General features: G+C 51.0%; 13 protein-coding genes across 13 annotated transcripts; 7 read left to right on the plus strand and 6 right to left on the minus strand.

Moving 5' to 3' along the window:
• Positions 1-3,327: 3,327 nt before the first annotated feature.
• QC762_0026740 (uncharacterized protein) lies at positions 3,328-3,760 on the minus strand (the record flags this gene model as incomplete). Its single annotated transcript, XM_062883159.1, has 3 exons — positions 3,328-3,551; positions 3,611-3,694; positions 3,752-3,760. 3 exons carry the CDS (start codon positions 3,758-3,760, stop codon positions 3,333-3,335), a joined length of 312 nt encoding a protein of 103 aa, XP_062747292.1. The 3' UTR covers positions 3,328-3,332.
• A 372-nt stretch (positions 3,761-4,132) lies between these two features.
• On the minus strand, positions 4,133-5,426 carry QC762_100090 (uncharacterized protein; the record flags this gene model as incomplete). Its single annotated transcript, XM_062884380.1, has 2 exons — positions 4,133-5,313; positions 5,351-5,426. 2 exons carry the CDS (start codon positions 5,424-5,426, stop codon positions 4,133-4,135), a joined length of 1,257 nt encoding a protein of 418 aa, XP_062747293.1.
• Positions 5,427-5,760: 334 nt separating this feature from the next.
• On the minus strand, positions 5,761-7,063 carry QC762_100085 (uncharacterized protein; the record flags this gene model as incomplete). The annotated part of the gene is made up of 3 exons (XM_062884379.1): positions 6,900-7,063; positions 6,242-6,817; positions 5,761-6,175 (listed from the first exon to the last, which is right to left on the minus strand). The coding sequence occupies exons 1-3, from the start codon at positions 6,926-6,928 to the stop codon at positions 5,761-5,763; spliced, it is 1,020 nt and encodes a 339-aa protein (XP_062747294.1). The 5' UTR covers positions 6,929-7,063.
• Positions 7,064-7,247: 184 nt separating this feature from the next.
• On the minus strand, positions 7,248-8,595 carry QC762_100080 (uncharacterized protein). The gene is made up of 2 exons (XM_062884378.1): positions 7,769-8,595; positions 7,248-7,711 (listed from the first exon to the last, which is right to left on the minus strand). The coding sequence occupies exons 1-2, from the start codon at positions 8,362-8,364 to the stop codon at positions 7,429-7,431; spliced, it is 879 nt and encodes a 292-aa protein (XP_062747295.1). The 5' UTR covers positions 8,365-8,595; the 3' UTR covers positions 7,248-7,428.
• Positions 8,596-8,780: 185 nt separating this feature from the next.
• QC762_0026780 (uncharacterized protein) lies at positions 8,781-10,539 on the plus strand (the record flags this gene model as incomplete). The annotated part of the gene is made up of 4 exons (XM_062883160.1): positions 8,781-9,217; positions 9,296-9,472; positions 9,542-10,339; positions 10,509-10,539. Exons 3-4 carry the CDS (start codon positions 9,960-9,962, stop codon positions 10,537-10,539), a joined length of 411 nt encoding a protein of 136 aa, XP_062747296.1. The 5' UTR covers positions 8,781-9,217; positions 9,296-9,472; positions 9,542-9,959.
• A 334-nt stretch (positions 10,540-10,873) lies between these two features.
• On the plus strand, positions 10,874-11,395 carry QC762_0026790 (uncharacterized protein; the record flags this gene model as incomplete). The annotated part of the gene is made up of 2 exons (XM_062883161.1): positions 10,874-10,974; positions 11,044-11,395. The coding sequence occupies 2 exons, from the start codon at positions 10,874-10,876 to the stop codon at positions 11,393-11,395; spliced, it is 453 nt and encodes a 150-aa protein (XP_062747297.1).
• A 699-nt stretch (positions 11,396-12,094) lies between these two features.
• Positions 12,095-12,882, plus strand: QC762_0026800 (uncharacterized protein; the record flags this gene model as incomplete). The annotated part of the gene is made up of 2 exons (XM_062883162.1): positions 12,095-12,201; positions 12,578-12,882. 2 exons carry the CDS (start codon positions 12,095-12,097, stop codon positions 12,795-12,797), a joined length of 327 nt encoding a protein of 108 aa, XP_062747298.1. The 3' UTR covers positions 12,798-12,882.
• A 935-nt stretch (positions 12,883-13,817) lies between these two features.
• On the plus strand, positions 13,818-15,278 carry QC762_100070 (uncharacterized protein; the record flags this gene model as incomplete). Its single annotated transcript, XM_062884377.1, has 2 exons — positions 13,818-14,735; positions 14,790-15,278. Exons 1-2 carry the CDS (start codon positions 14,496-14,498, stop codon positions 15,276-15,278), a joined length of 729 nt encoding a protein of 242 aa, XP_062747299.1. The 5' UTR covers positions 13,818-14,495.
• A 426-nt stretch (positions 15,279-15,704) lies between these two features.
• QC762_0026820 (uncharacterized protein) lies at positions 15,705-17,029 on the plus strand (the record flags this gene model as incomplete). Its single annotated transcript, XM_062883163.1, has 4 exons — positions 15,705-15,721; positions 15,814-15,894; positions 15,962-16,366; positions 16,433-17,029. The coding sequence occupies 4 exons, from the start codon at positions 15,705-15,707 to the stop codon at positions 16,905-16,907; spliced, it is 978 nt and encodes a 325-aa protein (XP_062747300.1). The 3' UTR covers positions 16,908-17,029.
• Positions 17,030-17,614: 585 nt separating this feature from the next.
• QC762_100060 (uncharacterized protein) lies at positions 17,615-18,627 on the minus strand (the record flags this gene model as incomplete). The annotated part of the gene is given in 3 exon segments (XM_062884376.1): positions 17,615-17,848; positions 17,857-18,147; positions 18,220-18,627. Coding segments are annotated over 2 exon segments (360 nt in total). The 5' UTR covers positions 17,983-18,147; positions 18,220-18,627.
• A 764-nt stretch (positions 18,628-19,391) lies between these two features.
• QC762_100058 (uncharacterized protein) lies at positions 19,392-20,273 on the plus strand (the record flags this gene model as incomplete). Its single annotated transcript, XM_062884375.1, has 1 exon — positions 19,392-20,273. The coding sequence occupies one exon, from the start codon at positions 19,392-19,394 to the stop codon at positions 20,271-20,273; it is 882 nt and encodes a 293-aa protein (XP_062747302.1).
• Positions 20,274-22,326: 2,053 nt separating this feature from the next.
• Positions 22,327-23,325, minus strand: QC762_0026850 (uncharacterized protein; the record flags this gene model as incomplete). The annotated part of the gene is made up of 3 exons (XM_062883164.1): positions 22,603-23,325; positions 22,498-22,543; positions 22,327-22,441 (listed from the first exon to the last, which is right to left on the minus strand). Exons 1-3 carry the CDS (start codon positions 22,823-22,825, stop codon positions 22,327-22,329), a joined length of 384 nt encoding a protein of 127 aa, XP_062747303.1. The 5' UTR covers positions 22,826-23,325.
• A 1,358-nt stretch (positions 23,326-24,683) lies between these two features.
• QC762_100050 (uncharacterized protein) lies at positions 24,684-25,286 on the plus strand (the record flags this gene model as incomplete). The annotated part of the gene is made up of 2 exons (XM_062884374.1): positions 24,684-25,093; positions 25,159-25,286. Exons 1-2 carry the CDS (start codon positions 24,934-24,936, stop codon positions 25,284-25,286), a joined length of 288 nt encoding a protein of 95 aa, XP_062747304.1. The 5' UTR covers positions 24,684-24,933.
• Between the last annotated feature and the right edge of the window lie 794 nt (positions 25,287-26,080).

A 26,080-nucleotide genomic window follows, 5' to 3' on the forward strand; every position in this document is an offset into this window, starting at 1 on the left:
CCCCAATAACCCTCTTCTGCCAGTCTTAGGATACCCCTGAAATTACCACCCTGACTACCCTAATAATTTAACAGAACTAGCCAGTGTAGATAATTCCGCAGTATGCAATTCACATGGTGAGTTTTTAAGGCCAGGCTCGTATTGCTCGTGAGGCTGCAAGGAGCCGTTGGGGGCGATGGAGGTGGCCGATGGGAGCGATGTGGGCATAGAATTGATAATATCAAGATTGCTGGACAATTCCGAATTCTTTTTGCGAAGCTCAAAGACCTTCCTCCTTCCCGCCCGGAAATCAATATGGAAATCACCAGACCCTGCACACTAAGAATAGCAAACCCGCCCGGCCGCTATCGCCCACCATCTTCACTCAACAACTCAATTTCTCGAGTCACAGCTATATACCGGCTGTGCTCAATGCCAAACACAGCCTTCAACCCTTCCTGGCACCGTATATATAAAGATCTTGCTTCATGCGTTTTGCCCTGTTAAACTTAAAACTTTACAAAATCTTCCATATTCTCGAGAAAATCAATACTAGGAGTGATATTCTCTGCTGTTGCCTTTTCATATCCCTGTAGCGCACGCCGATATAAAGTCTCTACTTCTTAAACCCGACCCTAATCTCGATAGAGATTACCTAGATTGTTAAAAGGAGCAAGTATTAATGAGGGGTCTGGCCCAAGTGCCTTCTCTTCGCCCTGCAGTGCGCGCTTGTACATGGCCTCTGCCTCTTGAAATAGGGCCATGTTTCTAAACAGGTCGCCTAGTCCTTTTAAAGTCCACTCTTCTCCTTTAGTAACTGGTGTTCCGTTTAAAATCGTTGTTGAACAAAATGCTGCATGCCGTAGAAGCCGCCGTTGTATTGTATAGTACTTCTGTTCGGTGTCCTTTGGTATCTTTGAGCTTACGCATATTATTGCGAGCTGGGCCAAATCATTACTCTCTGTCTCGTTCAACACTTGTCTCGTCCAGGCGTGCACACAACTATGCATGCTATACCCACGCGATTCTGTATATTCTGTTGGCGACATATCTGGCTCAGCTAGGCCATAATCACACAAGACACGTATTGCTTTATTGAATTCGATTATATCGTGTGTCATTTCCTGAAACCAGGTTGGTCCTCGTGGTCGGTCTTCTTGAAGCAGCTCTAGCCACAGATCCTTGTGGTCAAAGTAGGCCCATATTTGCAATAGCATTGCAGATGCTGTGTTTTGCCGCTCAATCTGGGTGTATGAGATGTCCCATGTCGAGTAGAGGGCCCGGTCGTACGAGAGCAGCGACGGCATGGTGATATGCAGACGTCGCCATGACTTCTTATATAACTGAAGATATTCGGCACATGTTGTAGGCATGTTATGGAGATAAGCCCCAGCAGTCGAAAGGGCAAGTGGCAGCCCGTCTAGCTCTTGCGCAGACTCGGTAGCAGCAGCGTCTATAAACAATGGTTAGTTGGCTTTCTTGACCCCTCATCTGATTTTCATTTAACGTATATTATAAGCGAGTCGTACATATAAGCGAGTCGTACAGTCTCCACCACGACGCGCCCTCCTTACACCTAACATCAATTTTTTCCACAACCCAATATGCCTCCTACTTCAAAGGAAGCCAGGATACTCTTAGCCCTTGAGGCTCTTCGAATCAATGAAAAATTAAGCCTCCGAGCTGCAGCTAAGCTCTACAACGTACCAGCTATGACTCTCTCTAACCGACGCGCCGGCCGGCCTGCACGACGCGATATAACACCCAATTCGAAAAAGCTGACTCAATCGGAAGAGGAAGCTATTGTCCGATATATTATTGAGCTATGTACGCGAGCTTTTCCACCAAGATTGCGTAGTGTAGATGATATGGCCAACCAACTGCTACGCGTACGCGACGCACCCCCTGTTGGCAAGCTCTGGGCACATAACTTCGTCAAACGCCAGCCACAGCTCCGTACGCGTTTTAAGCGTAGATACGACTACCAGAGGGCTAAGTGTGAGGATCCAAAGGTCATTGCCGAGTGGTTTGCGCTCGTACGGAACACTAAGGCTAAGTACGGTATTGTAGATGACGATATCTACAACTTCGACGAGACTGGGTTTATGATGGGTATTATCTTCGCGGGCATGGTAGTTACGACCTCGGACGGCCTTAGTAAGGCGAAACTAGCCCAGCCTGGTAACCGCGAATGGGCAACGGTAATCCAGGGAGTTAATGCCCTCGGTTGGGCCATCCCTCCTTTTATCATCTTGGCCGCGCAGTACCACCTTGCCAACGAGGCACTAAGCAAGCGCAGGAGAGCCAAAAAAACACGTGTGCGGCTTGGAGGATCACTTACTGTGCAGGATGCACACGATCTACTAGACCAGAAGGCCGTGGGTGGGGAGGCAGTGGAAGAAACGCAGCTGGATGGTAGTGGTGTAGGGGGTGCTCGTACAAAGGTTCAATGCTGTGTTGTATGCGGCAAGCCTGGCCATAATGCACGTACTTGCCAGGAGGCTGTAGAATCGTCTGATTCGGCTGTTTCTGATGTAATTAGAGTTGATTTCTAGTGTTGTTATGTTGCAATTGAGGATAGTTGTTGTAGGGTGGTGGAGACTGTACGACTCGCTTATATGTACGACTCGCTTATAATATACGTTACCTTTATATAGCTCTTGCCGTTGCGAGGTGTGGGATAGAATCTCCAGACTATGATCGATGGCTTTCAACTTTCTTTAGTGGCACGTGGGAACCGAGATCGACCCTTAATGCTCGTGTTGTGATGAGGATAGCGCCATGGTAAACATCCGGGAAGAATGGGCGTATATCATAACCTGCCGAGGCGGCTTCTTGATCTCCGTCCAACTCATTCTCCAACATGTGGTTGTCATAATTGTCATAGATGATGAGCCAATTGCTGTTCCCTGGATTGTCAAACCACCGTTTAACCGCCCGTACAGTCTCGTCAAGATCTCGACCCTCTGAAGCCTTCTTAATGGAGACAGGGGAGGGATACGCTGACCAGATACGATCGGCTATCCATAAATATCCTTGTTTTAACGATACCTCGTCTCGAGCATTTACCCAGAATACTGCAGAATAATCGTTCCGATGCTGCTTTGCATAGGCCACGGCGAGCTGTGTCTTTCCCATGCCGCCGAGGCCATGTACCACTGCTATCCGCCGTTCGGGGCCTTTGCCAAGTATGTTGTGTAGTTGAACCGGTTCCTCTCCCCTTCCAACGAAATGCGTTACTTGGGCAACTCAAGACAGACTGAAACCGATGGTGAATGTGACATTATTGGAGGCATTCAAATAACGTTATGCTAATTATGAGTTAATATTTATGATAAACCGGAAACTGCGGTCTAAGACTGCCTACCCTCGTTAGATCTTTTCTCTGCCTCCCAGCGCTGCGGAATCTGCTTGATAGCGTCATTTGCCATGTCCTTGAGGTGTCTTAATACGGTCTTGTATCCGCTGTCTTCCCTTGATGTGTATTTAACCATGTTGTGATGGTTGGCATGGATTGCGACTGGCTCTGCATTAGTCTGGGCAGGCACAACGGCTGAAGCACGTGGCACCACCTGTAACCATTAGGTACTGTTGATATACACGGTCAGAAGTAATGATTGATACTACATACCATCAGAGACTGGCCCAGGGCAGTTGGAGTCTGGTACTCTTCATAGGCGAATTTGGTTATAAATTGATCGCTGATCAGGCAGTACTGACTCAATTGTTGCTGGAGGACAATTAATCGTCACCCTTGAGCTATGGCAGGAACGGTAATCATTGCGGTGTTGGGGACCTGGACAGATCTATGGCAGCTAAAAAACCTTATTCTTATAGACTGAAAATTTGATGCCTCCATGGCAGACCCAATCTGATGCCATGAGCCAGTATTCCATCTAATGTCCTCTTAGGTCATCTCCCACCCTCGAAGGACACCGACACGTACCATTTACCGAGTGGCACCATGAATGACACCAACAACTGACACTTCCAGTGCAGAGCCCCACGGTACTTACCAGGGCACGGCCACAATGAGGTGCCGTGCGATGGGAAGAATTTTGACAAGTTGACCATGAACAGGGCATGCGGAGGCTAACCCGGAAGATAAACCTAGGGATAAGGACAGTCGACACCCAAACTTCTCAAGCTCTGATCACTTCTGCAAGAAATACACCAGCGCTCCCTCCCTCTGAGCCTGATCTCTCGAGTACTTGACCTGGTGCACCAGTTTTCCGCCGTTGTCCTTCAAAGAAATGACCCCTCCCTTGTTACCCAACGCCACCCCGGGCACAGCAACTCCCTTCTTGCTCTGCACTGCCAAAGACACTCCATTCAAGACATGACTCTGCCCCGACCCATTCTCAATCCTCCAACCCTCCAAGTCCACCGTCGTCACAGAACGATTAAGCAAGTACACCGTCTCCCCATCTCCCCTGCTAGGCTGCTGGTCCGGTCCATGAGGATTGACCAATGCAGCCTCAATCTTGATCCCATCTCCTACAATCGGCTCCGGCTCTTCCTCATCACCCTCACCAGGCTGCTTTCCTCCACCCAGCAACTTGGCAAACGTGTCGCCAACCGGCATGCCCTGCTCATCAGTCTTGTACGTCTGCACGGCAAACGCAAGAAATATGCCTTCCCAATGACCATCAGGAAAGGCAAGGATGATTCCACCGTCTTGAAAAATTCCATTGTCCTTCTTCCACTGTCCCGAGTTCCCTTGATTCATGTGGATATCATGAATCCCGGTCTTGTCATTGTACGGCTCGCCAAACAGGTAAATGTCCGCCTTTTGTACGACAGCTTGGTTCAGGATTGGGTTGAGATAGTCGAGGATGTTGTGGCTCGTCCCGGGCGTGTTGTGTGAGAGAAGAATGCCATCTTGGGGGTGGAAGAGGTTTAGGCGGAGGAAGTCAAGGCCCAGGCTGCCGGTTTTGAGTGTGCCCTTCTGGGGGTGGAAACCCCGTGGGAGGGCTTGGAGGGAGTGGGTAAAGGTTGCTGAGACTGGCTGGAGGTCGCGAATGACCCAGTAGACGAGACGGGAGTCGGAAGACTTGCTTTCGATGTTGACTGCCGCGTCTAGGCGGGTGGAAGTGGTGTCTGAGAAGGTGATGTGGCCGTGACCGGGCTTAGCGGTCCCGTCCCACTTGGTGGCGGTGCCTTTCCAGATGCCGTAGCCTTTGAGGGGCATTTTGGGGTGATAGGTTGGGAAAATAGGTATTGGTTCGAATTTGGTGGGCCGTGGAGAGACTCTGGGTCTGGAAGATCTGGATGCGGGCGAGGGGAGAGGGTGAACTGAATCCCGCCCCGTCAGTGCAAGGGCGCAGCTGCCTCCTTTATACATTTTTTTTTTGACTTTCATGTAAGTCACCAGGCACAATCACATGTGCATGGCGGGAGGGACTCAACCTTCCACCGAATTGAATGGGAAGGCACCTTCGTCTCATCAGCGTGTTATCGGAATTGTTCCTCAGCCCTCTAAGACGGCGGGGTCTGGACCCTCGCGTTCCGACCACTTGTATCACTTGTATCACATTCAATGCAACGCCACATATCAGAAGAACACTGGAAAAGGTTACCGCGAACTCGGATCCCACACAATACTGTATTTGACCAAGAGCTGATGCTGTACCATCCTCCCAAGCCCTCCAACCTTGTACCGTCCGTACATACGCTTCCTATACGTCTATGGTGCTGCTCAATATCAACCCTCCTGTCTGTGACCAATATATCCCCACATCCATATCGATCCGGCAACCGCCCCATCCTCCTTGTCTGGCCTTAAGTGAGAATTTCCAGATCAAGAGCTCTTCGCTCATCCCGAATCAAAATCAACCGCTCGGCCAACTCCTCCTTGGTAAGTTCCATCCCAGCTCTGACCCGTTTGGCAATGTTCTCAATGACCTTGTCGTTCGTGAGCTCGTCCACATGCTCGCGCAGCTGCTCGCCCTCCAAGCGCACCCGAGTCATCAAGACAGTCTTGGAGAGTCTTGTCAGGTAGCTGGAATCGATGCTGATCCGCTTGTCATAGCTGGCCTCGCCGGGGGCAAAATAGTGATGCCTTGTTTGCTGGTGATCGCGGAGGGCTGTCTTGCTGCGGTGCAGGGTGTTGCAGATATTTTCCGGGCTGCCGCCGAGAACTGGGAGAGTGCACTTGGGCAGGTCGAGCTCGTCCTCGGAGTTGAGCTTGCGGCAGCTACATGTCCAGCAGGCGTCAGTCCATCCGTACCGGGTACCTAGGTATCTGAAAGAAACCACTTACATTTTCTTATGATTGTACATGCTCCTAGCCCCAAGGGCCTTGCCACACCCTTCACAAGTGACTTTGGCTTTGTTGTTGGCCATGGTTACTGTTTCTTGGTTCTTTGTTGTGTGAGGTGCGTTTTGATCTTTGGGAACTGGCTGTTGATCGTCGGGAAGCGGTGGTTGTTGATCGTCAGGAAGTGGTGACAAGCGCAGCCTTTTCTCCTGGCCAACAGTTTGCTGACCCACATATTGTGAATAGGGCGGGTCTTGTTCCAGTTGCTCACCATTCACCAGAGCTTGCTGGTAGTGAATATCAAGTCCCAGGTATTGTCGTTGGTCTGAATGGTGTGGTTTCTCCTGGACTTGACCCGCTTGCGAACTCAGGAGGTGGGTCTCATCTGGAAGAAGTGGGACAAGGCCGTCAATCGGGAAGTGTCGGTAGAACAACAAGTCAGCGGGCGTGGGGTCGATTGGCTCAGCGTTCGCGGGCGCGACTCCCAAGGTGTCGCAGGGGTCAACAAGAACCAAGGGATACATGTTGTAGAAGAGATCGTATTCGGGATCACAGTCAGGATCATGGTGAGGAGCATAGCTAAATCGCAAAACATCAGTATAGGTCTCGAGCTCCAGTCATACTGCAACTAATGTAGCCGTCAAGGTCTGCTGATACATACTTGTAATTCTCATCTCCACCTGGATTCATCCTTGGTGGCAGGTTGTCAGAATATGACAACTCTGAGAGGATTCGAGGCTTTGAAGTGTAGCCGCGTAGGTACCTAAGAGAACAGCCTTCAATGATGACCGGCCGACGCCTCAAGCACAAAGAGGGACTGCTTTTGAACTCTCCAACACTGGTAGCTTGATAAGTTGTGATAGAAGAGTGAAAGATTGACGGACAGGGCGCAGGCAGATTGGACTAGACAAAGAGAATGTCAAACTGTAGAACAGGATGAAAGAAATTGAGCGAAGGATTTAAGGTGACTTGATATCGCCGGCTGTGAAAGAAGACATTGCCGGCGGCCATCCTAGCCTCGACGTGGGCAAAGTTTGGTGTCAACCAGTGTATCAACACCGAGGGCTACCAATTCACAGCACAGTTGCAAACGCACAACAAAACGACACGCCATCTGAAAGCACATTGTTTATCAACAAACAAACGCATAGCCACCTTTGTCTTTGCCAATATCTAAAATGACAGCATAATCAGATGCTGGACAGAAACTTGGCAACCCTCTCGGCAAGCCACTTTTGGGCTTCAGAAGAGGATACAACATGATCAGCATCAGGAATGAACCCCGAGAGCTCACTTACCACCCCCTTAGGGGCCGCCGTACTCCACCTCTCCAACAACAGCTGCTTGTCGACCGATGCCGGGACCAGCTCATCCTTCTCAGCAGGCAAGATCAACAATGGCTTGTCCACCCTGCCAAATTTGTCTGCGAGGACCTCATCTGAAATGTCTGAAGCGAAGTAGTCTTCGACGCCACTGTAACTTGATCAGCATCTTACACCAAATGATACAGAAAAGAATATATAAACTTACCCAGTGGCAGCAAAGCTCCACCATCTCGCCGCTGTGACTGGCGTTGCAAAAAAAGGAACATGCTCCTTTGGCATGGTAGCACACTCCTTTCCTTGGTCTATCAACTCTTTCGCCACAGTCAAGCTCTCAGCCAGTGCCTCGGACGACCAGAGGGCGTTGGCAGCCTCTCTGTCCGAGACAGGAGATATCAAGATGTACCCATCAACACGCGGAGGCTGACTAGAATGGTTGTTGTACTCGAGGGCACCCTGACATCCAGTGCTAGCGCCCATCAGAACGATCCTTTTATTCTTGAGGTCCTCACGCAGGTAGCGGACGAGTCGTGTGAGGTCCTGGACGTCGTTGTCAAGGGAGGAATACCCCCATCCAGAGTGGGAGCTTCGCATACGCAGCTCCCAGATGGAGTACTCAGAAGGGAGAGCGGCCTGCAGATGTGTAAGATTTGTTGTGTGGGGCCCAGCTGTCAGGCCATGAATGAAGACTAGGGCGTTGGGAGAGGAGAAAGGCTCGGATTCATACGCGGTAAGGCTGGGACTGTGGGAGCTGTCAGTGGGCTCGGACGTGAGTGGGTGAACGACGACTTTGAAGGGGGCCATTGTCAAAAGATTCAAAGGGCTATGGTTTGTGATACTCCATGTATCCAGGAGACATTCCGAGCGAAGTCTTCGCGAAGCCTATATATCCTCAAAGCCGTCGTGTAGGAGATTGTCAGATACGAATACGAGTACGACCAAAACCCGAACGCGAGAGAAACAGCCTTGTTAATTATGTCCGCAAGGGCTGCTGGCTGTTATTAGTATTATCCCCAGCACCAGCTGTCCAATTACTTTTTGCTGGTGGATATCGAAATTCACCGCGACTCGGGAAAAAGTGGCCATGACTTTGTTACAGGTTTTGCACGTGACCAGGCGTGGTCTCATGAGGTGCAGGATTGGCCAGCCGGGAGGTTGATGTTTGGCGGCAAATTCCGGCTTGCTGATCTTGCGAAGTTTGGATGCAAACGTGACTGACAGGGAAAGTCCAAAATTTAAGGTTGCTTCTGGTTTCCAGGGAATAGTTTCCGCTCTTTCCCAACTTTACCACACTGGCGCCATGTGGCTGACAGGAGGGGGTCAGTAACCCCACACAGGACGACTTGTCAACTGCAAACAGGCCCTTGCGCCTTCTTTTCATTAGATCAACCACCCCGACATGATGGTCGTGCAGCTGATCAAAGCTTGGTCATCCTCAGTCCATAACTCGACTCTGTTTCGGTAGTCACGCAAGCCAGTGCTTCCAACAATGCCATTACACGCTACGCAGGGCGGGAAGCCATTTGGCACCCAGCGTCTATATAAGATAGCCAATCAGCATGCCTTGGTAATCGACTTCCCAGCTGTATACATCGCAGGTACCTACCTACCTACCTTACAGTCAACATTTTGTCACCAGTATGGAGTAACTGCAGACGTCAGTAGGAACCCCGCCCCACTCATACTGGCAGAGCATCTTTCCTGACCTTTCCTAACGGCGATGACCTCGTACTAGCGCGGTGGACATTGGGAAAGGGTCTCTTGGAGCAATGCCTAACCCCTGGCGACATTCAACTCACCCGGGAACTTGATCGGGAGCGTACAGCAGACCGAGTCTGCGCTTCACCTCGAGCAGTGAGAGCCAGGAGTCGATCTTTCTCTCGTTGAGAATCTGGCAAAGCTAGTGCTACATGTACGCTCGCCCCTATGCTATACTGTTAAGCACTCAGCACCTAGACTGGTCGCTAATAAAAATTGTTAGATCATAAACTCTCTTGCGGTAGCTACTGTTCTCCCAGCACTCCATATATTTTTCGACACGCTTGAAGCCTGTCGTAAAAATGTTGGGAGACGTTACCTGATCAGCCCAGAGATGCGAAGGTCATACCTTCAATGTGTCATCAATGTCGTCAGCTTTCTCAGATAGGTCCTTGACATATATCGGGCCGTAATCCTCCCAATCGGTCCAAAGAACGCTTTCCCCCTACGAGTAAGAGTACTGCCAATTTTGGCCAAGAAATGCTGGCATGTTGCGCATCTGATGGACACTCTTCTTCAGTTGACGGCTCTGAGACACTACCTGTCAACAAACCAACAAGTCGTACCCACAAAATGCTTATCGAATAACCTCACACCTTTCCGAGACGGACCACAGACCTCTGTGGCGCTGTCAGGCACAGATGCAAAACTCCCCTGTTTCGTTTTGCCATCCACCAGATCTAGGTACATGTTTGAGATTCCCAGCGCCATGGAAACGCTGTAGCAACACTTCAGAAAGCCTGACATACTCAAAAAAATCCGGCGCAGAACACCTTCGTGCCCTAACAATCACAAATGATGCCACTGCCAGTGGGAAGAGCATGATGACCCTTCAGTATGCCGACATGCTTCCTGCCCAAAAAGAGGTGGATGTAATATTCTGGATCCCAGAGGGTAACGTAGCCGATGTTCGCTCTCAAACCTTCGGCACTATGGCGGTTCATCTCTGTCTTCTCGGCGCAAAGCCGGGAGACTTCAAAACCAACGGCAGCTTGTTCTTGAACCTGGTTATCAAATACGGGTAAGTAAGACCTCTCTTTCGTTGTTGGCTAGTTGCTAATATTGAGGCAAAATGTGATATGTTAGAGTGCCGCTGGCTAATAGTATATGATGATGCGGACAGCGATAGACTGGAGTACCAGTTTCTTCCCAACAGATTGGTGGTCAGGGAAAAATCATCATCATATCAGACTCCCCTTTAACCTGCTTCGCATGTACTGACACCATTCTCCACGCTGATTTGAGCGCAGTCTCCTACGCAGCCGCCTTTCGAGCTCTGTTGGAACAGAATCGCAATAAGAGCAATTTTGACCGGCTGAGTGATGAAAGAATTACAGCACTGGTTGATTTTGTTTGCAGCAAACTGTCGGCTGACTGCAGCCATATCCCAAAGCTTGTCGGTATGCTCGGCCGGGGCGTTTTCGACATGTCCGACATCGAGAGCCGTTTGGAACACTCCTCGTTTCCTCGCTCCTCTTCTGAAAATTTGTCAGAAACAGTTTTGGGGTTCGCGTTTGAGTCCTTGAGTCCATAGTGCCGCACAATCCTAGGGATCATGTCGGTGATAGAACCGACCTGCATACCCAAGGAGCTATTTGACCCCGTCTGTCTTGTGGAACGTCATCCATTGCTCAGCATTCATATGGACGAGAAATGGTAAGAAACGCTATGCAGACATCCCAGTTATCTTTATGGACGAGTTACTAACACCGGCTCTACCGACAGTCTGCTGGCATCGTTAGAGAACCTTGTCGCCTGCACGCTGATAGATAACGATGAGGATCTGCAATGCTTTTGTGTCGGCAATATGGTTGCCCAAAATATCCTCAAGGGCTTACTAACAACATCGGAAAAGCACACCGCGTTGAGGAATGCAGCAATTTTGCTCTCTATCGCCTTTCCCGAATGTCCTAGGGACAGGCGTCTGTACCCAGACCATCAGGATGGCTGTGCAAAATATCTAGAGCATGCCCTGACCCTGCGTTGGTTATTGACGAGAGAGTATTCCAACAACAAGGATATGAATGTCGTCACGATGGAAGATTTGTTTCGGTTGATAAGCCTCGTTGAACAGTGAGCTTCCGTCACTATCTATCTTACTTATCCTGTCGTACATGACAAAGCTGATCAGTCGTCAATTGTCTTGGCAAATAGATATATCTTCAAGATTGGAGCATATAGTACGGTAGACTGGGACGCCGATGCTTTCCTGCCAATAATTAGGCAGGTACACGATGACAATCTTGGCAATAGACGTCCCCTGGACAGCCTTCAGAGGTCAAAACGATGTGTTACGCCGGCTATGCGAAACTCGCTCTTGGTGAACCGGATGCGGCGTATCCGCTTTGCGCATCTCATCTCAATCACTTTCATGACTACTCAAAGGCCAAGGGTGAGTGGACAGACGACCTGTACCATAAAGCAATTGCGCTCACGGACATGGCATTGATTTACTCGTCTATCTGCGTCACGCAAGGGGATATCGATAATACGTTGGATTGGTTCCAAGCGGCGATGGAAACCTACCGGATTGGGTACAAGAGTGCCGGAGACTTGAGACAGAGATGACACTCACTGACGAGGACATCATGACGTGGGCCGAGAAGGTCGAGACACCTCAACCTTTAATCACAGAGGGTTATCCCTTTTCATCGACAGCAGAGGGGCCAGAGGACGGGCCGTCCGCTGATGAATTAACAACTTCCATGGACCTTGAACAGGACGATTCTTAGCATTGGGAGGTTATTGTTGCACAGAACCAGACACGTTCTCACACATGCACAGGAAATTCCAGAGTGAGTCGGCCATACAGGGCAAGAGCACACTCGCAAATCCAGATGATGCTGAGGAAGAAGATGACATTCTGCTCGACGACGCCAGAATGTGAATACAGCAGCCGATGTAGCAAATCGCCGCTCGCACACCACACGACGGCGTTTTGGTTGCACAGTAAGTCGAGCACCTCCCACGCCATTTATCTTTTTCATTTTACTAACTCTCTCAACAGTACACATTCCGCACTTGGTACTATTGATCGCAAGGAACACAAGTACGAACGTGCCACTCGACACTTTCACAAGACAATGAGCTTGGTGGCAAGCTTCGGGACAGATGACGAGCCACCCGCTTTACATTTCTTGCATTTATCGTCTTGGATGTTTGGCACTTGATCAGGGGGATGCCAAAACAGCATGGCAAGTAGTTCCATTCACCTCCCATCTTTTCAGGTAGCCTGACCAATGTGTCGCACTCTTATTAGGTCGTACATGGAAGACTATATCGCACGCAGGGACATCGGGGTGCAGAGAAATGCTCTCTTGGCTGAACACATGCGTGGCATCTTCAAGGCTGTCCAAGTCATGAGGGAGTTGAGGAAGACGGAGGGAGGGTGGGCACACAAGCACTTGAGGGAATTCCGCAGCGAGGTGGAGCGGTTCTACAATGTCAGGGGGTTGGATCTTGTGGGGCCCGTTGGATGAGAGGACTTTTGACTAGGCGGTTTGCATTCTTTGGCGCTAGACAGGTTGGGCTTGTTGTCGTTTTGGGCGGTTTTGGAAGGTGGCAAGGTTCATATCAAGTCTCTGGCTGGGCAGCTGGGGGACTGGGTTGGTGTTGGCAAGAGTGTTTTATATACGTGTAGAGGTTCCCATCAATTGTGAAAGACGGATCAAGTATGGCTTTCTTACAAGTCTTGCTTTGCCCTCCTGTGATTTTGTTGAGCCCATCAACATACTGGCTCATGAAGCTGAAAACCTTCACCCGCCTTGCTATCCTCCATGTATGGTAGCGAGCGAAGTCGAAATAAGGTTCATAAAAGGAACCGCCGTGCCACAGATCGCATTGACGCTGCGAGCTTATTTTTGCAAACCCTCATCTTGTTGACAGGTATACACATCCCGTTAATGGCCAAGGTAGCATAGGCAGAATGGGAAGCGAACCGCTTCTGCCGCGTTGCGGTACCGCTCGCCAAGATACCATGAGGGCTTTTCGGCCCACCCAAGATCCAGCGAGAGCCAAGCTTTTTGGTGTTGAACTGGGGAGACCAGGGTCAGGGGCCGCTTACTTGTTGTAAAAGTCCCAAATGGGAACTGTGTGCCGAGTGAATGTACACTTCAAAATGGGTCTGGGTGGTTATCTATATGGAGTTGGATGGAGTTATCCGCCATCAAAAACATTTTGTTGGGATTTTGCTTGGAAATCTGTGACGGATGTCCGCGTTGCTCAAGACAGTCATGGTTTTTGTCGCCGAGTTGTGTCAGGACTCAGATAGCTAACTCTCAATTGCTGACTCCTCCAAATTCTCCAACTTTCACATGCTGTGATTTAGTGCTCGGCCCTGCAGTACGGCGATTTCTGCAAGAGGACACCCCCCATCACATCTACGCTATCCGAGCGCCGTTGCAAGATGGCTGCGACTCTGTTCTTGCTGCCCAATGGCATTCTCAACATGAAGATAGGTACTAATACTCGATGCCGGCAGTGTCAACTGTCAAGATGCGGGGTCGGGGAGGGAGGACTGCGGTGGCCGGTGTTCCAAGACGGTCCAGGAAGGTGTACCAGGTTCGTCCGGACCAACGGGACTTGACGCCGCACCAAAAGTCACAGGACCTTCCGTCCACGGCCTGGCTCTTGCATGCGGCTGGTTCTTGATTTGGCACACTTCAGGTTTTTTTGAACTTGTGTTGGGATACGTCGGCCCGCCAGCACAGCGGCGGCGGGCTTCTGGTACAATTTGGGATCAACGTCCGCTACTGGCAGTTCAAATGACCCAAACAAACGCCTCAAGATGCAACCCTGCAAGCCACAAGCTGCCCGAGCTCGACGCTAAGCGTTACATCGCGAATGCGGGGAATGCCTGTCTTCCATGGACCCTGACGGCGTGGGGAAGACGCCATCGGTCTTGGCACTGTTGTAACTGTCTTCTCACCGTCTTACTACGGAGGATACGGACCGCGAGAACCACGATGGTGTCGGGCCGGGAGGGGAACCCAGAGATATAAAGATGTCGAGATACTGTCCTCCTTGTCCTGCCTGAACTCACCAAGCACCTCTCAGCTCCAGATCTTCAACTCCAGCCATCACCAGCCCTTTTTCGAGTCTCATTCACTTGAGTACTCAGTCTCCCCTTTGGTCAGCTCTCAGCTCCTCGTTCAAAGTCTCTCGACAAATCCATCAACATGCGTTTCCTCGCTACCGTCGCCGCCCTCACCGGCACTCTCGTCGCGGCTCTCCCGAGCCCTCTCGATGAGATTCGCACCCGGGAGCTTGTCGAGTCTCACCGCCAGACCATGGAGACCCTTGAGGCTCGTGGCTGGAAGTCGGGTGCTGGTGCGACTGCCAACGAACTGCTCGATGGCGGCCCGTGCCCCAAGGTCATCTTCATCTACGCCCGCGGTTCCACCGAGGGTGGTAACCTTGTGAGTTTTGTCCTGTCTGTTTGCGAAGTGAACCATAGCTAACCAAGCCAAAAGGGATCTCTCGGCAGCCCAACTGGTGTCGCTCTCGACGCTGCCTTTGGCGAGGCCAACGTCTGGGTCCAGGGTGTTGGCGGTGCTTACTCCGCCGGGCTCCTCGACAACCTCCTCCCCGAGGGCACCACCACCGCCGCCATTAACGAGATGAAGAGCCTCCTCATCCGCGCCAACTCGCTCTGCCCCCGGGCCAAGATCGTCGCCGGTGGCTACAGCCAGGGTGCCGCCCTCGCCGGTGCCGCCATCTCCCAGAGCAGCGCCGCCATCCGCGAGCAGATCAAGGGTGTTGTCCTCTACGGCTGGACCAAGAACAAGCAGAACAACGGCAAGATCCCCAATTACCCTGCCGACCGTCTCAGGGTGTACTGCGAGAGCGGCGACTTGGTTTGCAACGGCTCGCTCATTGTTCTGCCTGCCCATGGCACCTATGCTGATGAGGCTGCTGATGAGGCGCCCAAGTTCCTGATCTCCAGGATCAATGCCAGCTAGATCAGGGGGTGGGAATGATGTGTGATGGATTGGCATATAGCATTGCATTTGTGTGGCGTTAGGGTTAGCAGCTTTATGATTGAATGACATTATGCGATTGGATTTAAACCGGAGCTGTGTCTGTGAAGGAAGTGTGTTTGCATTGTGTGTGAAGATGCGATGTCATAGTTCGACTGGGTGATATTGTTGACTCACAAAGCGGGTGTGTTTGCTCCACAGGAATGTGGTAACTTGATCTCGCTGCTCAGTTTGGCTGCTCGTCTGTCTCTTCTTCACACAGCTACACACTAAACCCGACTCAACCATCTCTGCATTTTTCAGCATTTCCGACCACTCTCACTCGGCCAGCGAGCGGTGTTGAAATCTACACTCCCCTTTCTTACCTCATCTACGATTTTCAGTAATCATCGAAAAGAAGCCGACACGATGCAAAGGCAAAATTGGTGAGCACCTCTCTCCTCACTAAACCTTCCAACCTCCAAGTTCTACCGCACCAGTTGAGAGATGGCTGACACTCATCAATGCTTTGTGTCAGGTCATTGTCAACAATGGAGTATCTACATCGAGCCAAGTTCGTGATGGACGACTGGCGTGCGCGAAGAGAGGTATCCGGTCAGTAAGTGGAATCCTTCCAGGCCAAAAGCCATGATCAGTAGTGGCAGTGTCTCATGGATGCCTTTCAGGTTGGTCCCCCAACCTGGGTCTGATGAGTATTTCGCCGAGTATCTCGAAGTAGTGCGGAGAACGATGGACCACCATGGTTTCAATGTCGACGCGCCACTAGTAGTCTCGAACCCTCTGCCGGTAGACCCAGCCTTGGAATCCTCTGTTGATACCGCTTCCAAACCAGTCAACACCGCTCACGAACAGGTCGGCACCGCCCCCGAACCAGTCGAAAGCGCTCCCGAGCCAGTCAACCCCCCCGCGGCCTCAGCTTCCACCACCCAGGCTCCAGCTATCCAAGCTGCTGGCGATACCGATGGTGATGAGGAGTCTTTCCAGCCTGGAAGCCAACGGACCAAATGCCCCCGGGCCAACTGCACCACACTCATAGGTTCGGAAAAGTCATTGCAAACCCACATCACAAAGTAAGTGCAATACCTTTCCCAATAACACCGCTGTGTGAAACCCCCTATTAACGGACAGTCTCACAGTCAGCACACACCAAAGCCAGGAAGTTCGTGTTGGATCTGCCCAAAGACCTTCCGCAACGATTCCACCCTCAGGCAGCACTACGAAAATCACCACAAGCTTGACGGCGACGAGGTCAGAACAGCCATGGAAGCTTCGAAGGATTTGGCATCGATAGACCCGCAGTGGCTGCAGCCCAGGTTTGAGGTGCAAGACCTCGTGCCGTCTTTACGGCAGGAAACCCTCAGGCTGAACAGACTGAAACTGGAGACGACGAGCAGGTATCGGCAGATGGATGAGCAGTCAATGAATAGTTGTCTGGAGAGTTTCCGGCATGGGAAAATGTTTGAGGGGGAGACTGGTCTGCCTTCTCTGGAAGGGATGGGCCAGAGGGGGCTCATTAACGAGCTGATCAAGATTCGTGTAGAGACCCGTGCTTGGAAGAGGGACCTGGAAGAGCTAAAGAGGGTTGAAGCATTATACTCAGTATCTTGGTAGCTTCCAGTGAGAAAGGTCTTTGCCAAGTGGAGGGGACAAAGCACGTGGTGGAATGGTCAATATCCCCCAAGATAGGGTATGTCGGCAGCTAGCTTTGTTAAGTAAAGAAACCTGAGTTGGCCATAATGCATGTTGCGTGAATTGTCCGCTAGACTTGCTCGCGATAACGCCCCAAGTCATGGATTATAGGGGAAGCCTGTTGTTATTTGAACTGATGCCGCCCTGCCTTCTCGTCCCGCAAGTTCATCAAGACTGTCAGGCCTCCCTCCCTAAAGCCACACTGGGCCCATGGGCTCAGAGTAATAGCATGGGTCACCAACGATAGTCACATTGAATGGCGATATCAAGGCGCAATGAGAAAAGCCGTTCGTCAATCCACCAAGTGATGTATTACAATGAATAGTTCTTGCACGGCGGTCCGCCATTTTCCAACTCTCCCTCCATTCACCACTCCATGATAACCTGGACGCCGTGACCAAGAAGTACTGTTTTCGCGAAGAGAGTCAGCAAAGTGCATCATCAAGAGAAAAGCAGATTAAGATATCTTCTTACCATGCCAGCCATCCAGGCGACTTCCACAAGCCACAAGCTTGACACCCTTGCATCTGATTGATAGCCACCTTCCCTCTCCTTCTTGGCTGACAGTTCTCGAACGCAGAACTGCTCCCGGTACTTAGCTTGACGCCGCTGCTTTCTGTTGGTGAAGATTAGAAAGGTCGAAGAAGATTCTTGCAACATAACCGGGCGTGAAATCCATAAGCCTGCATCTGGTTGATCGCCACCTCCCAAGCCACCTCCTGAAGAGTCATAGCGGCGAGCTCCTTGCCCTGCGGAAGCTGAATTTCATGCCGCATGTACCCAAAGTAAATACTGTCCTCCTTGGCGCGATCCTTGATGGAAGCCTGCACAGACGCGGGGAGTGTGTTGACATAACGAACTGTCTCCTCACGGATGAGAGCGATGTACCGCTCAAGCACATCGACGGAGACGCCAGGGCGAGGGCACAAGTTGTACAAGTGCGCCCAGCTCTCAGAGAAAGGCGAATGTTTAATTCAGCAATGGCCTGTCCGGACATGTTCGCCAGGTAGGCGATGTTGTCCTTTTGGAGGACAGAGAATCCCGGGCAGGGGTGAGCTCCAGGCCCAAAGAGCGTGAGCAGGCTCAACGGTTGGTGTCGCTGGGTTGTGAAGAGGAGAGAGTTTGCCGAGAGAGGTCGACCGACCGCCTTGCGGCGAGGTGACTAGAAAGGGAGTTAGAATGAGTCTCGAAGGGGATATCGGGGAAGAGTGTTCGGTTGTGGAATGGAACACACCCTGTTGGGTGAGCAGCTGTCACCTTTTTTGAACCTGGTGAAGTTGGGGAGTGGGGAGAGGAAGACAGGAGAGAGAGAAAAGAGTAAAGCAAGCAGATTCTGCAGGCTGCGAGTTTGATGTCGCCCAAGCTGCAAGCCCTGAGACCCGTAATTGCCGGCCAGCCGGAGGCCGGCAGTAGTCAATTCTCGGCCCCGCTTAGGGTTAGGTGGGGCCGTTGTCGGGAGACAGGAATGGCCGGAGCTGCCCCGCCTGACTCAGCATCCCTCCAGAGGCAAATTCAGCGCCGGGCGATGAGTCGAGGTAGGAAGCCTGCAATGTATGAGATTGTCTCCCCAGCCATGCTCCTCTTTGGTGAATCGTCCAGACGACTATACCGCCATGACCCCACATCTGCCGCTCTCATGTCCCCAGTTCTATTGACCAGGCTGCAGTTGTCAAAGAAGACAAACAATTTCCCAAAGTTCTGGTCAATCAAATGCTCATGTCTATCCCCATGCACTGGCTTTCACTACCTGAGGGCCGCAGAAGAACAAGAACGAGGGCAAATCACCGAACACATCATGTCTCCTTGCTCACCATCATCTAGCCACAGGACTCTGTTCAGTATGCTAGAATGTTGAAAGTCTTTGACCTTAGAGGCCTTCAATGCATTTGCTGTAGGCGATCTTGCTTGATATGCTAGTCCACCAACTACATGAGCATTTCATGGAAAGGTCATAGGAAATAACTTAGTATAATGAAGAGTGTATATGGTTCAAGTTATTCCTAGTAGGGTATTATAATCATAGGAAGCTAGAAAACAATAACTAGTATGTTTCTCCAAAACTCTAGACATTCTAGATCTTGATTCCGTTCATGAAAGTGCCCAAGCATCAGATAAATGATCTTGATTAAAATGTGTCCCCGCCTTCTAGTTTGTACGGTCTCAGCTAACTACCAAGGTAGACCGTGTGAATTAGTATTCACTGAAGCCAGGGGAGCAACTGTATCTGAGGCAGTGCAAATTTTTTCTCTATCGTTGTGGTTGATCGCCGACTCTCTCGTCCCAACTTTCAAATACTATAAGTACTCCTTTCTGTCCTGTTTCTGAGACTCTTCTTTCCTGATAACTGCACTCTCTTAACTCTCGTCCGAATCTCAGATTACCCTCAGATCCATCTCAACCGACAATATGAAGGAAGAGGAAGGCTCGCAAAACCCCAACAATCTCCCAGTTATTCCCCCCCCGTCTAATAATGACAATCATGGAGCACCACCTACTGCTGCTGCCTCCCTGAGGGCTTTGACAGCCTCTGTGGAGAGGCTCAGCGGTCATGTGGAGATCTTGAGCAGCCAAATCGCCACCTTGAGCAGCAGTATTGTCACCATGACCGCCAATATGGACAAGATGAGTGCCACCATGGAAAAGACCACCGACAATCTTTGGACGCTCAATGCAACAATTGACAAGGTTCACGGAAGCCTTGACAAGATGCTGAAAACGGTTCAGGAGCCAGGCCGGATTGGTACGGTGCAGGGCAATGGTAACGGCCAGCCTCAACTCACTCAGCAGCAACAAGCCACCCAGCAGCAAAAGGCTCGACAGGCGTCCCAGTTACGCACTCGCCAGCAGCAATATGCCCAGCAGCAGCTCTCACAGCAGCAGCTCTCCCAGCAGCAGTTCGCCCAGCAGCAGTTCGCCCAGCAGCAGTTCGCCCAGCAGCAGCGCGCGCCCATGAACTTTGCTGCCGAGCCTCTGCAACAGCCTTCCATTCACACGCAGCAACCTCAAGGCTTCGCCACCACGCCTACCTTTGACTTCTGGAATGGGACCCAGATAGCCACCGCTTTTGGCCAGCAGAATCAGAATACTGCTTTCGGCGACGGACTCGCCGGAATCGCTCCCATGCGCTCCCACGCCAGGCACGTCAGCGGCCCCTTGCCATTTCCCCTCATGACCCAGGACCAGACTGGAGCTGCCGGTACAGATGACGTTTTCAACGGGTTCGCTCACCCACAGATCTTTGGCATGCCCGAAGATGTGGCCAAGAAGCGTCGTCGTGAGGACTACTGATGATATTGTGAGTGAGTTGGAAAAGAAATATACCCGTGCTGAAATCGTGTGCTAACGGTTGTATCCTTTTAAAGGTATTTTGCTCATGCGCTTGGAAACGATGCTGCGTCGGCTGATTCCCGTGCAAACCCGGGAGGAGCGCAGCAAGACACCGGCAGCAAGCGCAGCGAGCACAAATGTGATCTAGCAAGCATCGGGAGGGATTCGGGGCAAGCATTGAGGACAAAGGGAGTTAGGAGCAGGCACGGGTTGAGGCAGATGCTTTAGCCTCCTTTGAGCTATACAGCTTTTACAAGACTGGAAATATCACAGAGCATGTGTTCATTACCAGGCCAAGCATCATTCACTCACCCTCATGCAGTTTCATTGTGACTATAGCCAATTGGGGATTGACGTGCTTGAATTGTGAATATCAAAAACGACCCTCTTCATGACATGACGACCCGTAGCCCAAACTCTGAGCTCTCCACATACTTGACCACACACGCGTTCCATTTATTTGCCCCCAGGATGTCAAAGACATGCGGCACGTACGTCAGTTGCGTCTTGTCCTCCACACCCAGTATCCCCCTCAGACATATCATCATCCTCCTCACCTCGCTACTGTCGTCAAAGTTCCTGTTGGACACCTGGATGAGCCAGTGTCCAGCTCTTGCACGCGAGCCTGGTTTGCATTCCACGCGGGACTCGTCTCCGAGGTTGTTGTTGAGTGTCTCACGGCAGACGGCTGACTAGACCTCATCCACCCGCTTGGCACCAACAGCGAAGAACAACTATTTGCCTCTGTTAGCTTACTTGCACATCAAAGTAAAAAAAAGGAGTGTGGACATGCATGGCCACGAGTGACTCCATGCCTCCTCGCCAAGTCGATCAAATCTGTCGAAAGCCTTTTGATCAGGGACTCCGCCTGATCCCGCCCTTTCTTAGCCACGACCGCCTCAATGGCCTTTTCCGCACTGGCAACGATCTCGAGTCCCTCCTTCAAACAAGAAGGACTATCACCTCCGCGTCCTGGAAGTTGAGTAGCATGCGGGTTGCGGATGATATACCAGTTAAAATTTGTGGCGGCTTGCTTTGACGGTCGACAGCGGTTGACGAACTCTTCGACTGTCTCTTCTGACCAGTAGGTAACAAGAGGATTGCTGATATAAGGATTGACCTCTTCGTCTACATCCTTGGTAGAAAGCAGCGTGTAGCCCCCACCGACAGGAGAGATGATAGGCTGGCCACTGTACGGGGCTGCAACGGGGACGAAGTATTGATCCGGCATGTCGAATTTGTTGCCAGCATTGTCGTAGGAAAGAGACCATTCGTCAAATCTTATGAACTGATACTCGTCTGGGGATAGAGGTCGAGGCATATTGACTCGTGTTCAGCATACAGTTTGATGAGGTTTGGTGATATGGAGCAAAGGAAAAAACTGCAAAAAAAAGTTCTTCGGACTCGGGTGGGGCTTGAGATACTGGGGACGAGATGATAATGAAGCCAACTGTTGCTCTGGTATATATGCTCCTTTCTTGCGACAGTCTTTATGGGTATCCTCGATGTTCGGATGATAAAATGTGACAGTCATGATGGATAGAGGTAGTCATACCTTTCAGTCACAAACTCTTCCCGGTCTAGCCGATTGCTTGTTGGAGCTATGGAAATGTCATCAAAAACCATTGAGAGACTTTCTGTTGGTTGTCTGAAGTAGCTCCCTCATACGTTTATTTCCTTCCCTGACCCTAGCTACTCTAAGCTTTCTAGCCCACGCCAATGTCAGACACCCATGAGCCTCGTTCGCATCAAGATCCCGTGTTTTGTAATAAATACCTCCTCTTGATATGACCCTGAGGCGCCGCACCCATTCAGAACAGGTACCAAGTCCCGCACCTTGGCACCCTCCCATCTTCCTTCCTTGTTTGTCCAGAACACACGCTTGATGCCGACACTGCGCATGTAGTTGATACAGCGGTAGCATGGACGGGAGTTGGTGGCTCGCATTACGGGAGAGATTTCAGCGATGTTGGTAATGAGAATAGGGAGCTATTGTCAACTCGTCGTGAAGGCATCATGGTGATGAGGAGGGTGCATCAACGTCGACTAGCGGTGGCATGTCTAACGATCTGGAGTCGTCGACTTCCTCAGCCTTGATATGACCGGTGCCAGTGCCGTGGTGGGCTAATCTGACGACATAGACATCAGCGCCGATGAGCTTGGGGTGCTTTGTTCGCTGGCATACGTTGTCTTTGGCGTGGAATGGGGCATTCCTGGGTCGGAAAGTGTGACTGTTCTGAACGAGTACCTGATTAATAACCTCCAATCATACTGCAACTAGACTGCATACCTTCAATTCGACAGAACTCCGGCCTACAACTCAACCTGTCCTTCTTTGCGTCTCTGTTATCTGCTCTCTTGCCGAGATCGTTGGGAATGTGCTGCTTTCCAAGCTTCTTCTTCGTCAATTCACTCTTGGACTTCTTGCATGATGGCTTGGTCTTGTCTTTCTCCTGGGCTACGGTGTTTTGAACATAGCTCCAGCGCATGAAGCCGCATTGAACGTTGGACATGCTATCAGCGGCCGCCGTTCTCGTGCCATCAGGGCGGAGTGTATAGCCATCATCTCAGAATGCATGCTGATGCACCGGTTCCCCGTACTATCTCCGCCTATTTCGAAGGGCATGAACCCCGAGGTAGGCCTGTTGGGGGTAGTGTGAGGAGATGCGGCCTTACGAAGTGTTCCTGTCTTGAGAGCGTCGCCGTTAAAGCCATGGCGATAATCGTTGTAGCCCTGGCCCAGGATCTTTCCACCCTTCGCGACGATGGATCCGTGGCGGTACTAAAGCGGGGAGTTGGTGACCTGCTGAAGGCAAAGCTGCAGAAACTGGTCTCGCTTCATTCTGCGGCAAGTTATGTTGTAGTCTCTCCGTTTTGAGATGTATACAACGTAAGTGAAAAATAAAATAAAATCACAGGAAGTCCCGGGCACGCAAGATACGCTTGAACAGTGGCCCTACCCACTGCAAAAGACCAAAAATAACTTTCTCGTTTGGAGATGTGTCAGTTGTCTTGGAAATTTTAGACAGCAGGAGTAAGTTGGTAACAGAACGCATGCTGGCAGACGAGTCATTTGGCAAAGGTAGCGCACGGGTCAACCGTTGCACTAACAATCCTGAAGACAGCCCTTGAATTGATATAAACACTGCCCATGCATGACTGTGTTTGATGCAAATATCCAAAAAATCGGTCACCATGCTGATTATTCTGCCCATCTTGGTCGAGGCCAGGCTTCATGTCATTCCTTTTCATTTTTATCTGTCGAAGAAGCATCAAGCAAACGCCCAATCCAAGCCCTACCAGCGACGCTCACTAGGAAATCTTTGCAGACCGCTTCTTTTTGAAGTGTAAGGTAGTCTCGGGGGAGTATCATGATTACACTCTGGTCACAGCACTTCTGCAGTCCTCTGCGCTCAGTCATCATACCTCGTCTACCAACAGAGCTCCCTTGGGATCATCCAAGACACTAAAAGTTGAAGGCAACGAACGACAGCCGGATGTAGGTGTCAAGTTGAATGGAGCCCAGTTCGACTGAAGCTGTTGATGCGGAACTTTGCCAATTCCAAAGTCCCTCGTCAGAAAAGGCTGCTGTTAGTCAACGCCACATTCCATGCGTTTTGACACAATGTGCTCTCACCGGTCTTTAGCAGAAGCCAGTGGATTATCTTTCGCCAACCCCAGTCGTTAACACATCTCGGGATTCATGCTTTGTCATCCAGATGTGTCCAATTCAGTCGAATCGATCGTCATTGCTTAAAACGCACATGAACCCAAGAGATACAACTTATTGGTACCGTACATGCGAAGTAGCAACGTGGAAAAGAATTGGTCGGATCGTGGCTAGTCCGCTCGAGTTGCCGGCGGCATCTCTAGGCAGACACAAAACTGGCCAAGTAGACGATGTAGCCGGGCGGCACTGCATACAAGTGGTCGCCGTTTACATACCCAGGTCCCCGCTCGGCATTGGGTGAATGGCATCTTTGATAAGAATGGATTGGAGGCACCCGTGGACTTGGATTCCCACAGTCGCATGCCGTTGCTGTCAATATCGATATCCACTTTCAAGGCTTCATTTGACTGGGACTTTGGATGTTTACTCCGTACTGCGCAACAAATGGCCTCAAGCAAATGTCCGAAATGGCCGCCAAGCTCCAGGTGCTAACGCTGTCAGCACCCTTTCCCGGGACTGGAGGTGCTGATCCCTGGTGTCGGGGAAGGATGCCGTCTTGTTGGCCAATCATGAGCGGTACCAGATGTAATCGGCCCATGTCGGCCCAACGCCAGACCAGGTTGGGGAAAACCTGCTCCCGCATGTTGCATGAGCTTGGCCCAATCACAATAATGGTCGGGACCGGTGAAGCATTTTCGACCGCGAGCTTCATTCAGTCGAGCAAGGAGCGGACTTGGTGGGAAGTGGTGCCGCAAACCACTTCTTCCATCTTTCATCATGATTCTCTTCCCCGTGCATACTCTGTAGGCCCTGGTGCACCAAAAGGACTAACTCTCTCGACAAACACCATCGAACTCTGGGCTACTATTACTATAGCTTGGACCGAGTGTGTCGCCTACACACACCTACACCCCACCGAGACATGCACAACATGCCGCCAGATCCTTCGAGATGTTCAACGTCGACGTACCGGACAACACTAAAAGTCCGGAGAACATCGCTTCCAACGTCATTCTCGCCTCTGTTTTGGCCCCGGTCTTTGCGATAATCTTTGTCGTCCTCCGATTGTATACCGCGCGCTCCATCTTGCGCGTGAGCCACAAGGATGATTGTATGTTTTTGGGATCGTGGCCGCTCTTGACCGCGGGGGTTGGCTAACTCGGGGTTGCGCTTTAGGGCTCATTCTCATTGCCGTCATCTTGTCCGTCCTATACTCCGCCACCCTCATTGCTAGTACGCCAGAATCCGTTCTATCATCTTCTCAGCAGCACGCTTGGGAATACCACGACTGGAGCGAGCGCTGACAACGAACGGATTAGTGACCAAATTCGGCCTGGGGTATCATATCTTCTACCTATTTCATTCCAACACCTGGAGAGGGAAAACCTTGCTTTTGGTAATCAAAATCCTTCCTCACGGGCTAGAGAGGCGGTCACAACTGACCATGAAAAAAGCTTGCCGGATTTCCTGCCGCCATAACGAGTAACTTATCGGTCCTCTTCATCAAGTGCTCGATTCTTGTGTTCTATCTCCGATTCTCGACGACCCGAATTCTCAATCATGTTATATACGTCATGCTCGTTATCGTTGTTATCGCCAATTCTCTTGCGGCATTTGGCGTCCTTTTCACATGCCAGCCCATGTCCTCTTTTTGGGATGGCAACGTCAAGGGCACGTGCATCAACAGGGACGCCTGGTACGCCTGGCTCGTGATTTTGAATTGCGTCACCGATTTCATATTGCTGGTCCTGCCGCTTTGGCTTTTGGCACCGTTGAAGATTGGCTTCTCGCAGAAGGCTGCCATTGCCGCGATATTGGGTACTGGCGGATTGTATGTCTTCTTCTTCGCTGACAGCACAGGAATGCTAACAGTAAGAACAGTGTTGTTGGGATAAGCATATTTCGCGTTGTAGTGGTGTCACAGGGGTGGGACAAGTACGACTTTACCTATCGATTTGCCATCAACTACATATGGAGGTAGGTTTCTGGAAGCCCCTGTCGCCGTTGTGAGAGGCCTAACACAAGCTCTGACACAGCGTCATCGAGACAAATGTGGCCATTATTTGTGCCTGTGCCCCTACACTACGGGCGTTGGTCG

Source organism: Podospora pseudocomata, assembly GCF_035222375.1.
Source record: "Podospora pseudocomata strain CBS 415.72m chromosome 1 map unlocalized CBS415.72m_1.2, whole genome shotgun sequence".
In the NCBI taxonomy this organism is placed as follows: domain Eukaryota; kingdom Fungi; phylum Ascomycota; class Sordariomycetes; order Sordariales; family Podosporaceae; genus Podospora; species Podospora pseudocomata.

Excerpts from the sequence above, each read along its gene's own strand:
- QC762_100080 (XM_062884378.1), bottom strand. The coding sequence starts at position 8,364 with ATGGCCCCCTTCAAAGTCGTCGTTCACCCACTCACGTCCGAGCCCACT. Across the intron at positions 7,712-7,768 it reads TGGAGCTTTGCTGCCACTGG|TGGCGTCGAAGACTACTTCG; the intron begins GTAAGTTTATAT and ends ATCAAGTTACAG.